Genomic DNA, 12,946 nt, shown 5'->3' with positions numbered 1-12,946 from the left:
CCAACTATGAGACCACATAATGCATTCCCAAGTCAGGCAGTTGTGTGGTAAAAAAAAAAAAAAAGTTTGTCCTGAGTTACACATGTGAAGCATAAAAGGATGCGGTGAGAGCATTCCTGTGAGTGGAGTGACTTCTTTAGGAGGCTGAGGCTGAGCCCATGAGCCCAATAATGGGAAACTGTCACTTGCCACCATAGTCCTGCCCCTCCCACCCTCCGAAAGGAAAATTTACATTTTATCGGAATTTGGCTGCTTCCCTATGCTTCTGTGCCCTTGGGGCTGGGCCAAGAGCAAAGGGCAGCCTCTGAAGAGAGTTCAGCTCTCTTGACAGGGAAATCCTGTCTGTCTGCCTCTCATAGTCCAAGGATGGGGACAGAAGGTCCAGGCTTCAGGCTGCTAAGGGCCCCTCAGGCTCAGTCACCTTGGCAAGAAGCCACCCGGATGTGGTGGGTGGCGAACAGGATGGGGCGGAGAGTCTTAGCCGTTCTGGGACACCGACTGGATGGGCCACTTTCGCGGGAATCCCGCAAACCACTCAGAAACGAGGTGTAGGCAATGGGAGCCGACTCGGTTTGTCGTTCTTTGGGGAAAGCAGAATTCGTCAGTTTCGGGACAAGGACCCCCTGAAGGCGATGAGGATTATAAAAGAAGTCCCACTAGAAACCCGAGTGCCCTGATCCCACCCACTAATGTCTTGCCTCGGCTCTTCACAGCTTTCGCGGTTGGTCCTCCGCAAAGCTGCTTCCGTCTGGTGTCCAGATCTTGGGGACCAAAAGCTTTGGCAGCTGAGTTCTAGTCTGTGCTCTTCTTCTTTCTGCTCAGGACCACTCTCCAACACCCTCCTCTGGGCCTTTGTTTCCTCATCTGCGAAATGGTCCCACGGTTGGACCAGAGAGTTGGAAAAGCCCTCGGAGCTCGGACAATGCCAGATCCAGCGGTCACACGGATCCCTACGACAGCCCCCCTCCCCATCTTAACTCCACCCCTACCGAGCAGCTTCTCCCCCTTGCCGGCCGCTAGGGGTCACTGCCTCCCTTTGTCAACGACCGAGGAGGGCAGCCCGCCCTCCGGCCCTTTCCACGACCGAACGGCGACCCAAGGGGCATCTCGCTAGCGAGGGGCCCTGAGCGGAACCCCACGGCCACGCTCGCAGCCACAGCTGCTTAGGATTGGGAGGTGCGGCCGCGCGGGCGGAGGCCGGGCCAGGGCTGGGCCGGGCGCGTGGGAGCCAGGAGGGGGTTAATGCTAACCCCTCCCCCCGGGCTGACATCACGGGAGAGCGGGTGAGAGGCTGGATCGGCGAGTGAGAGAAAGAGAGGGAGAGGAGCGAGCGCGGCTCGCCTCGGCACCGGGGCAGCTCCACATTGTCGCGGATCGCCCGCACCGAGCGCAGCGGCGGTGGTGGGGACCGGTGGCGCCCCCGGCTCGCTCTCCTCGCTCCTCCGAGACCGTGCAGCCCCGAGCCCCGCGAGCAGCTGGCCGCCGTAGCCGCACACCACCGCCTGGGCCCCGAGCCCTCCGCACCACCCGGCCACCCTCGGAGAACAGCCGGCCATGGATGCCTGCAAGTTGGAGCCGAGCGGGAGGGTGTGAGCGCGCCCAGGGCCGAGAGCCTGCGCCGCGCTAGCCCGGTAGCCGGGCGCGCCGGGGGTGGGTCCCTCTCCCCAGCCCGGCTTTGCGTGGAAGAAGAGGGCGGGGACCGGGGCGAGGAGGAGAGCGGAGGAGGCGAAGGGGGCATGACTCGTGTAACTTACTGCGGGCATCTGCCGAGGCTCTGAGCCGGCGGTAGCCGGGGCCCGGATTGCGGCCGCGCCGATTCCACCCAGCCCACCCCGCCCCGACCGACGGCTGCGGCTGACCTGGATCCTCCGAGCGCCCGCCGACCGCCAGCGATCCGCCCTCGTCTTCCAGGCTGGTTTCTGGAGCGCGAGGAGCGCCCTCCTGGCAGCCCCTTTCGCCGGACCCCCGCCCCCCGATGGCTCGGATGGGGCTTGCGGGCGCCGCTGGACGCTGGTGGGGACTCGCTCTCAGCTTGACCGCCTTCTTCCTCCCAGGTAAGGCGATTGCCTCTGCCTCCCTCCATAAACCCCCCCACCCAACCAGAACCTCCCCGGGACTTGAAGCTGGATGATGGGCAAGACTACGGGTTGTAGGGAGCGAACGGAGCCAGAAAAGTTGGGTCACGCTTGGATAAGGGGGGGGCAGGAGGTGGCACCGTGGAGAAAGGGGTTGAGAAGCCCGACAGCCTGCCCTGCAGGGAAGCAATCGGATGCACGGCTCTATGTAGCAAGAAAGCACTTTCTCCGCTCAGTTCTTCACAAAAATAATAATATGTAATAGGGTTCTATTTATTTAATAACCAGTTCTCAGCTCGAGAAGCAGTTTGGAAACACTGCATGTTACATAAATGCAAAATAATCACCGTAATCACGGGCTTGGGGTATGAGACAACAGCCCCAGGGGGAGGGCGTCAGTCTCCTAGCTGGTGGGCTGTGGGCTTGGAGAGTGGCGGGGAAGGGGGGGGACTTCATTTCTTTTGGCGGCCTCTTGTCAGATGGTTTCGGGCTCATGGGGGCCCCCTCCTGTCCCACATCGCCCCACAGCGGGCAATCGGAACCTGCTCTTGCGGCACTGGCAGCTTCTTACCTGCGGTTCCTTTTCTAGAGGGTGAGGTCGGGCCGCCTGGGGATCGCAAACTCACTCCCGGCCCTGCGCGGGGCTGGGCTCCGTCTTGGAACTCCTAAACCGGAGGGCTCTCCCAGGAGGGAGCTCCATGGGCTTCGTGCCAGCCAGGTGGCCGCATGACCCACTTTCCCGAGAGGCCCCGAGGGTGTCCCGCGTGTCTTTCCTCGAGGTGTGAGCTGCCGGCAGAAGAGGGGTTAACTCCGCGCCCGACCCTGGGGTGGCCCATATTGGCCTATTCTGACGGATGGGGTGGGGGCGGGCGGAGGCTAGGACGGCCCAGGCATATTGTGCTGGGGAATGAACTGGAAAATGCGTTTAGGAGGCAAATCCTACCGAGTCCCCTCGCCTGGGTTTAACCCCTTGTGTCCCTGGGGAAGCAACGAGGCTGTCAGCAGGACACTAGTTGGGGTCAAAGTGGGGAAAGTATCCCGATAGCCAACTCCCCCCCTCCCCTGTAAAGGAACCTGAGACAAGCTCTGAGATAAGATGGGGTCTTGGAAGGCTAGCAGAAGCTTGAAGGTAATTCGTGGTCGTCAACTCGGGGTGGCAAACTAGGGGGCTGGAATACAGACAGAGCATCCTGGATTAAGAATATTGGGTTCCCAACCACGGTGATTCTGCTGGCTTGCTAGGCAGTTTGTTAAGGAGAGGTAGGCCTGACTGTCCAGGTGTCGCTTGGACTCACTCCTGGAAGGCGAGAGCCTGGCCTCCTCTGCTTCCCTTACTGACTCCTCCTTCTGCCAGCCATCTCTGTGCTGGGGCACTGCACCTCTCCATCAGTGCTGGATGTCTGGAAAGCACTTTGGGAAAACGGGTACATAGGCCAGCGTGGAGTGCTCTCCCCTTGGATGTCCCAGAAGGGGACATTTACATCCCTTTCCATTTCACAGAGGCGTGCTGAACCTGCCGCCCAGTGTGCTCACCCAGTGTGCTCGCGATGCGAGTGAGAACTGTTCGTCTACTTTCTTGCTGATAGCATTAATCGCGCAGTGCACACAGAAACCCGGCCTCTGAATTTACAGTGGTCAGCATAGGCTGAACTTCAGAAAAGACTTTTAAATCCTCAACTCTTCCTGGAACCCAGAGTACGCCACTTGCCAAAAGCCCTAAGGATTCCTAGCACACTAGGGGTTAACCTAATCCAGAGGATGGACAAAGGGCCAGAGGGTTTGAGGAAGGATAAGCTCGCCACATTCTATCTAGTGCTCAGTTCCCCAGTTTTGGGTTGGAGCAGGTTAATTCCATGTGGGGGTGGGGGCGGGGGTTAGAGGATCATTGTGCTCCACCCACACAAGAGGTGGAGACAGAGAGGTGACACTCACCTGGCTCAAAGCAGATACTCCCCACCAAGAGGCTAGGATGCCCAGAATGGAGTCACAGCCAAGAGATATTTAATAAGTGCTCCGCCACTGACCATGACTGGACCGGCATGGCTGAGGCAGCCAAAGTTCCTGGAATCACCGAGCTCTTAGCTGGAACCTGCTACCTCCTCTACTTGCTTTCTGAGGTCCATGGTGGCCAAAAGCAGGTGAACGTGGCTATACTCAGTCTGATCCTTGGACTGTGCCCCTCCCTCTCCCTTCCTCAGCTTCTTCCTGTTCTTGCCTTTCTCTGGGGATTTGCCAGTCTGCTGTTCTCTCCTGGGTTCTCCAGGGGAGGAGTGGGGGGCTGTGACAGGGAGCACTGGGGAAGTCAGGAGGCAGGAGCCCTCAGTGTATTCGATGGCTCCTGACTATAACACAGCTGACCCGGCTCTCAAAGTACATTTCTATATGACAGCAGTGCAGGCAGTGTAGCAAGGGCCCAGGAGCTTCATCTTTGTTTCCTGGGATGACAGATGACTCCCTTCCAGGGTGCTCACTTAGAGGAGGGGGTCTGTGTTATCCACAGAGGGATGGAAGCCAGAAGAGGAAGGGGTGGAGAAGCTGTCTGGGAAGTAAGTGTCCCACCTTTGCCACACCCTCTCTAATTGGCTTCCCTACACCTTTGGTCTAGAAAGAAACCCCACACCCTAGGTGTCAAGCTCACCATGCAAAGACCTGTCAGGCCACAGCATTCATCCCTTTTAAGCTGCCTGTGCCCTGCACGGATTCCTGGTGCTTTCCTTTGAAGCCTCCAGAACCAAGCTAGTGGGTTCTTTTCCACTTCCCTGTTTCTCTCAGACATGGTGGGCTTGTGCTTCCTGGATTTGTAACGGAATTTGTAACATTGTAGCAGAAACCATTCTTCTGGCCATGGCGCTTGCACTGTAAAAACACAACCATCTCTAGGCTTATTAGTCAGGAAGCCTTGTGGAGAGCATCTTCTGAGTCAGATCCAAGGTCTAACTGTCAAGGCCACAAGGAAAGCTAGACACGACAGAGCTTTGGCCCAGAGGGTGGCTTCTGAACCTAGACAAGTATGCCTGTGGGACATGCAGTCAGTGGTTCCCTAATGCAAGCTGGGTCCATTTGTAGGTTGCCAGTTCCTTCCTCGGCCACTTGGCACTGCACAATGAGTCCTCCTGGGAGATGGCCTGGGTTGCCTGGCCCGTGGACCCAGTTGTAGGCTGCCAGCATGGCTGTGACCACAGCTGAGCCAGTGGGCTGGGATGGAGGGCCAGTGGGTCGGCTCCCGTCCCTGCATCTATGATACCGCCATTGTTTAGCAGCTGACTAATGTTCATTGTTCAGCACAAATAGAAAACACCCAAGGGAGGTGTGACTACAGCTTTGACTCTCCTGATTGTATCTTTCCTGGTTAACTTGGCAAATTGAACACCTCTTAACTGAAGAAGGGGCAGAGAGGTATCTACGAAGTCACCTGTTGGGCTTTTCTTGTCTTTTCTTTTCTTTTCTAACTTTGAACAGTAGCCAGCACACCAGGTGAGAATAGAGGCAATTGTGGGACTTGGCCTCTAACACTTCTGACAGGCTCGCCTTCCGTCTAGCGTGGGCGTATTACGCATGTGCACAGGGCTTTGTGTGATGGTGTTGGTCATCTACAATTCACTGTAACAAGTATTAGATCTGAAGGAACTAGAATTAGGGAGTGTGTATACTCATATTTGCAGATGACTGTGGACGAGGAGCTGGAAGTACCAAATTCTTGTTCACACATAACTGATTTTTTTTTAACAGCATTCAGAAGGGTTACATGGGTGGTTTTTGAGCCACAAGGACGCCTGTGATGAAGTCAGTGACTTGAGGGCGATTTGGGTAGGAGACCCAGGATTTGCTTTTAGAGCTAGCAAGGCCTGCCTTGCACTCCAGTGAAAGCTGCTGGATCCTTTAGGGGCATAGGAGGCCTTGATTCCTGCTTCTCTGTCCTTGGTTTTCCACTAAATCCTTGCTGGGGGGAACACAAGACCTTGACAACACCTGGAGAGGCTTCCCTCTCTGTCTTCTGGTGTCTGCTTGGCCTACGGGGCAATGCTGGAGCCTGCTCCCGTAGGCCCTCAGGCCCTCAAGATCCTGAAAAATCCGGTAGGGGCCAAGGGACATAGGTTTTCAGTTCTCCTCAGGCACCTTCGCTTTCTGCATAGGCACTAAGGAAAAGGGAACTTTTGAAGTTAAGTTAGGTACCACACTGTCCCTTTTTTTTAAAAAAAAAAAAGCAAGAGCAAGAGCTTTGGCCCCCAGAAGAAGCTTGCAGAGTCAAGTGGGTGGCCAGGTCAGCAATATGAGTGCACCTGATAGAATCCTAGGCTTGGGTAGCAGGAGAGAACCCACTTGTTAGAAAAGGAGGTGGCAGCGAGGGACAAAGAGTAGGGAAGCAGCAGTCTCAGGAGCCTAGCAGGCATGTGTCCCCCTGTGCTGCCAACACCACTCCATGGAGCAGGCCTGCAGAGCCAACAGCAGATGTGCTGCCTGGCACAGGAGGTAACTTAAGATCCAGGAGGATCGGATCACCTTGCAGAGGGAATGCCCTGAGCTGGAGATAACACCCCTGCATCCAGTTAACCCTCTAAACGCCACGGCCCTAGTGGAGCTGAACGAAAACGAAAAGAAGAAACATGAGGCTGTCAGCTATGCCGTCAGAACATTGAACTTTCCCCAAAGTAGAGGCGAACCCAGTATAACAGAAGAGACCCAAGGCAGACACAAAGATTTTGTGATCGCAGAGTATAGGATCTTGAGGGCAATGGTCTTCATCCTGGGAAATGCAGAAGGGGACATTAGAGGTTTTTATTCTTCAGGGGGAGGGGATAGGAGCTGTGCCTTTCTCAGACTCTAGGTAGAGGGCAGAGAAGCAGGTCGCTTAGCTGTCCTTCTCCTGCAACCAGCTGTTCACCTCATCTTGGTGGCCCAGCCTAGTAAAACTGGCTAAGCTAGGTTGGAATCCCACCTCTATCGATGACTGGTTGAGAAGCCTTAGCAGCCCTCAGTTTTCCTCTCTGCGAAATGTGCTCTCCCAGATTTCAAGATGAGATGGAGAATGATGAATGACAAGTTTTAAACTCAAGGCTAGCACAGGATAACAGGAAATGAAGGAAGGGCCTGGGCTCTCGCCCTGTGTCTTTCTTCCAAATGACCCTGCCCCTCTGTGTCTGCTCATTGGGTAGTACTACCTTTACGCTGTTTCGAGAAAGCCACTCGTTGCCAGCTTTACTGTCTTCTTCTCCAACCTGGTACTATGGGAGTAAGTCCCTGCCCCTATTTGGACATGATGCTAACAGCCACCTGGGAGCTGCTGGCATGGTGGGAGGACTCGGGTGGCCTGACCGGCTGAAGATACCTGCCCAGGCCAGTCCTGTGGAGTGCTACACAGGCAGCAGGTGCTGGACAGCCTTTGTTCTGCAGCTTGTCACTCAGGGCTCTCCAGGCACTCGCTTTGCTCCTGGATGCAGCCCAGCTGGGGTGCCCACCATTGCCCATCTGGAGTGCTTGCAGGGGCAGCCACCAGGGGCTGGCAGGGAGAGCCTGGGACTCTCTGCCTCTGCTTTTCTTCAAACTTCTGCCTACATCTGAGAGGAGGGGGGACAGCAGCTTCTGTTGAGGTGGTAGAGGCCAGGTAAAGAGAGTCCTTTCTGGGGTTGTCTACTTTTCTTCCTGGTCTCCTGGTGCCAGTTAAACACTTCCACTAAATTGTCATGAAAATAATGCAGATGGAACCCAAGGCTAGTACCACTCTCCACTCGGAGTTTCAGCCAGAATTCACATGAGGTGTGTTAGGATTAGTATCCCCTCTTACAGATGAGGGAAAATGAATTGTAGTTTGGTGACTTATTGCCTATCCCATGAAGCCAAAGTAGATCGGGGCTTCTGAGGGTAAATCCATTGGACCAAAAAAGAAGAAACAAGCCGGGTTGGGTGTACATAGAAGGGTTGAGCCAGGCCATTGTTGTGTGCGTGATACAGACATTGGCTTTGTCAGCCCTCACTGGCTTCCACTCTCTCTCCCTGTCTTGCAGCAGGTATGGCAGCTCCCAGGGGGGAGGTGAGGGGTGAGTAGAAAATACAGAGAGTACTGCTGGAGAAGCCCACAGAGCCCAGGCTGGCATAGGGTATGCCCAACAGTGAGGGAACAGGGGGAGAATGCTCCCCTGGGAATGTGGGCTGAGACAAGGGCAGGGCCCTGAGGTGTGAGCGTGGTGCCCCAGGGCATGGGCACGCCAGGACAGGGTGTGGGCTTGGCTCAGGCAGAGAGCAGGAGCCCAGAAAGCATCATGGGGTGGATGGAGCACCCAAGAGGGGTTTGGAGATAACAATTTGGCACCTTGAGTCAGCTCCCTCGCCCAGGCAACCTCTGCCACCCCTGAGTCTGCACAGACCCCCAAATCACTCCTAGTTTATGAGGAGTCTCATTACCCAGCCACACACAATAAAACCCGCCTGACCACTCTGGCCCGAATCTCATTAGAGGACATTAGTTCCGCTGGCTCGTGGCTCCTTTGGGACCCAGCTGCAGGCGTGGTCCGGGAAGCAAAATGGGCCATTGGCCATGGGCACAAGACTGTCCCCATTGAGAGACTGAGGTCAGTCAATGGACTTAAATGGAGGCCATCCATCCAGAGTTCTGGAATGCGTGTGCTTCAAAGCTGGAAACCAGCCAGCCTCTCAGTTCTGCCCTTGCCTACAGGGGAGTAGACCCAGCTCTTTTCCAGGCTGTTCTCTGAAGGAGCCGACCATAGGGTCCAGCCATCATCATTGCATGAGACAGGGACAGAACACCAACCAGGAGTCCTTAGTGGCCTTGGCCTAAATCTTGGCCTGTCTTCTATCCAAAAAGTGGAGGATAGAGATTTAGAGGCCCTGTGGCCAAAGCATTTCTATTTCTAATTGGAGTTTCATCCAGGGCTGAAAGAAAGCTAGCTGCTACCAAAAACCACCTAGTAGTCTCGGCAGGACTTCATGTGGCACCTCCTCCCTAGAGTCGGGTACTGTGACCACAGTAACTGGTAGGGATCCATAGTCTACCTTTGGAGTTCTTGCTTCCAAAGAGGGGATTGTTTCACAGCAGGCCCCAGCCTTTGTTCTGTCTCTGCTGCTGGGTTAGACTTCTTGCCTGAAACCCAGCATACCAGAACACCAGCATGGCTCCGTGGATGTCACAATGAAAAACAAACAAGATGCTTCTCGGTGCCTCGGGCTTATTGGGAAAAGCAGGCCAGACTTAAATAACTGGTGTGAGCTCACTCAGGCTCCCTGATCTGCCCTGCACCAATAAGGGGGTCATGCAGGGGAGCCCACGCTTTGGCAGGTGAACTGGTATGGCCGCCCAGTGAGTCAGTGGAGATGGGAGCCTGGATCTGTTTGGCCAAACACAGTCAACTCTGTACTGAGGAAAGTGGGGTTCCAGGGCATTCCTTGTGAGTCCCTTCAAGTCACCTCTAGTATATAAATGACACTGGGATAGGGAGGTGGTTCTCTTCTCTGTCTCTGAGCTACACCTCAGGTGTTGTCCCGTCCCGATCCCGTCCCGATCAAATGCTAAGATAAGAGCGTTAGAAGGTGCCTCTGGGCCAGGCCGGCCCCACAGATATTCTATATAGTAGCCATTGGGCTCTGATGATAGTATCTCCTTGGTGAGGCTGCTACTGTAGCTCCTGGCTTGCTTGCATCTATCTGGCCCTGACTCCTGGCTCTGGTGTGCCCACACTCCCAGGATATACATGAGAAGGACACTCACAAGCCCAGGAGCATATGATGGCTGCTCTCTCCTTGCCACCTCTTGCTGCCTTTGCCTGCACACTGCGCACTCCTCAGTTTGTACCAAGTGCCTTTCCCACCCCAGTGCCTTTGCACATGCTGTTCCTGCATACTGTCCGCCATTTCCTTTAACTACTGAGTCTAAACACTAGATCTGAACCAACAGCATCATGAAGCCTTCGTAGTCTGCCCTCTGGCTGAAGATAACGTCACTTATCTTGAAGCCTTCCTGTACCCCATTCTTTGAGCCTGGGATTTATCTTCTTCACAAGCCTGAGAGTGCCATTCCTGACAAGGCTTGGTTTTCCCATAGCCTAACACAGAGCCAGCCCCATACATGCTGCATGGATGCATAGCTGCACCAATAATAGTGATGGTGAAAGCAAACTTGCATTCAGAGATCTTGGGTGCCAGACTGTTGGCAGCGTCCTTTAATAACTTAATGACCCTCAGAGATCACGTGGAATATTCATGATAGATGTGGTTTGCCTGTTTTTATATATGGAAAGACGAGGCCCAGACAGGTTAGGTGACTTGCCTGTGGCCACTCGGGCTGATGAGTGACAGAGCCAGGGTTCAGGTCTAGGAAGTCAGACCCAATGTTCCCACGTGGCTAAGCTTCTCTTCCAGGGTGTTGTGGACCAAGGATGGAGAAGCCCGTTTGCTAAGCCTGGAGTACTCACAAGCGGTTGGCCTGTTGAGAGCGGTTCAACCCCTGTGGATAGCACTGTACTGCTTACATCTGTATCCATTTGAGGATCCCCCCACATAGCCCAACTCTGTGTTTGTATAGCCTGGGAGCATTGCATCTAAAATGCAGTCTTGGTGCTATTCCTGTGGCGTCCTTTGGCTACATTAGAAGTTTTAGAAGCACAGTTAATGCATTCCTGGGCCTGGGGAGTGTTCATTGGCTGTGCTGGAAGGGAAGAGATACAATGTTATCATTCTTTCATCCTGAGTCTACACTTTACGGTGCCATCCTGGAGGCCTCCTGCGGTGCTCCATGCGGCCACAAGAAGCAGAGCAGTGGCCTCTCTGAGAGAACTTGCCAGCAGCTACTCCCAGGTTCCTGGGTTGGGTACTGATTATGGGGCGAGTTCAGAGCTCATCCCAGACTGCTGGAAGGTTATGATCTCTCTTGCTGTCTCCTAGAGATCCCAAAAGATGGAAAGGGAGGAGCCTCTGCTGGGGCGGATTTAGGGTGTTCACCTGTGTAGGAAGCTTTGATCCCTTGGGATGAAAGGACCAGTGCTTCCTCTGCCCCAGGGAGGCTGGGGACCAGCAGCTGGAGTGGAGGAGTTTGCTCCTGGAGACTGGCATCCTTAGTCATGCAGCAGGGTGCACGCAGTGTGGTAGTGAACAAGCCCAGCAGAGACAGTCTTGGGTGCAGAAAAATCAGACCACTCCCTGTATTAAGGCTAGGGACTAACCGTGGCCTCTGCAAAGAGTGTGAACATATGACCCTCCCAGGGTCACCTGGAGCTAGAGCTTTTCCTGGTAACCATGACCCTACAGGTTACCCAGTGGACTCTGGCCTCACAGTTCCACTGGCTTAATTAGGAAGTTAGCTGGGCTGAAACAAGAGTCATCTGATCGGCTTCGAAGCCAAAGAGAAATTCCTCCCAGACCCTCTGATTGTCCATGCTCCATTAGCTTGAATCACGATGTGGCCCCTGTGGCCCAGACACCAGCCGGAGCCATGCTCTGGATTCTCTAGACTGAGATCTACTTGAAAGCCCTTAGAAGAAGCAAGCTTAGGACCTGCTTGGATCCTTCCCCAAACCCAGGGATTGCCCAGTGATCACAAAGGGCTCCCCACCCACCCAGAGCTTGCTAGGGGGTTGCATCTACGGCGGTGGCTGTATTCTGCAGCATCTCAGTTGGAGCACAGGCAGGGACAGGCATCTCCCAAGTGTAAATAAGATACTGACGGAGGAGCCACACCATGCACGAGATGATTTTATTATTACTGCCCGCCACTCCCGCCCAGAAGCATCGCCATCTCATTGGCCTAGATTGCTGCATCTCTCAGAATGATGGATGGGCCTTCTCTCCCTTCCCAGGCAGGGCAGCAGCCCTGCTACCCAGATACCTCCTACACAGCCCCTTCCGAAATTTATTCTTTGTGTCTGTGGTGCCCAGAGAGTCATCAGTGTCCTGAACCAGCTGAGCACTGATTATCTCCGATGGCTTGATGGATGGGCCTTTAGGGGAACTTAGGCGACAGGCCCTACCCCCTGCTCCCTCCTCTGTCCCTGCTACAGCACCTTTCCCAGCCCTCCCAGGAGGCAGATAATGGGCCTGAGTCTGTGCTGAAGAGAAGCAGGGGTGACAGAGGAGGGGAGGCAGTGACAGTCTTTGGCGCCCACCTCACAGTGCTACTGCCGCAAGGATAGCTGGGAAGTCTCCATACCCACCCCGCCCCAAGCTGTGCATGGACGCATCACTCCAGATAGTGTCTCCTATTACCCTGTCCGCCCCCTGTCCCTCCATTATCCTATCCCTCTCAGCACTGCGGCCGCAGTTTGCACGGTGGTAATAAGCTGTGTGGTTGATGTGCGTTCTTCACAAGTGTTTTTATGTCCTCTGAGTGTGTACTAGGGAGGTTTATGGCTCTGTGTGTGTGTGTGTGTGTGTGTGTGTGTGTGCTCCTGACTAGATGCTCGCCTTCCTCGTGGAGCAGGGTCTCCCGCCCAGCCACTGCTGCTGGTGCAGAGCCCGGCTACTGGAGGTGAGGTGGCCAGAGATGCTGACTCCCAGCCAGGTTCTGCTCTCCTCCCCAGTGTCATAGACACACAGAGGTCACTTACATAATTGTTTTGTCTATAGGATCGCAAACAATTTGTTTCACTGTTTTTCCCCTCAACGCTGAACCTGCAGGTTATTTTACTGTCAGGATTTTATGAGTGACCTGTGTTGGCCTGTGGATCAATGCCAGACGATCTCTAAACATGGGTTCCCTTAACTGTTAGGTTGAGGGGTGGAGAGTTTGAAACGGGAAGCAACTGAGAGCCCAGTCTGATATCATATCATGGTCAATCATTATTAGCTCTCTACCTAAGGACCCTCAGTCTAGAGAGGAAGGTTTAGTCTCCAAAGGAAGACCTCCCTCCTTAGCTACAGTAGCACAC

General features: G+C 54.6%; 1 protein-coding gene across 1 annotated transcript in view; it reads left to right on the top strand.

Annotated features, from left to right (window-relative positions):
- The first annotated feature begins 1,611 nt into the window (after positions 1-1,611).
- Nectin1 (nectin cell adhesion molecule 1) overlaps positions 1,612-12,946 on the top strand; it is a 62,645-nt gene continuing 51,310 nt past the window's right edge. Inside the window, exon 1 of the mRNA XM_028783848.1 lies at positions 1,612-2,054. Within this exon, the coding sequence (XP_028639681.1) occupies positions 1,976-2,054 (79 nt within the window). The 5' untranslated portion in view covers positions 1,612-1,975. The remainder of the gene's footprint in view (positions 2,055-12,946) is intronic.

Source organism: Grammomys surdaster, unplaced genomic scaffold (genome assembly GCF_004785775.1).
Source record: "Grammomys surdaster isolate TR1022 unplaced genomic scaffold, NIH_TR_1.0 1164, whole genome shotgun sequence".
Lineage (NCBI taxonomy): Eukaryota > Metazoa > Chordata > Mammalia > Rodentia > Muridae > Grammomys > Grammomys surdaster.
The sequence above is the reverse complement of the archived record's forward strand: the minus strand, read 5'-3'. Positions and strand labels throughout refer to the sequence as shown.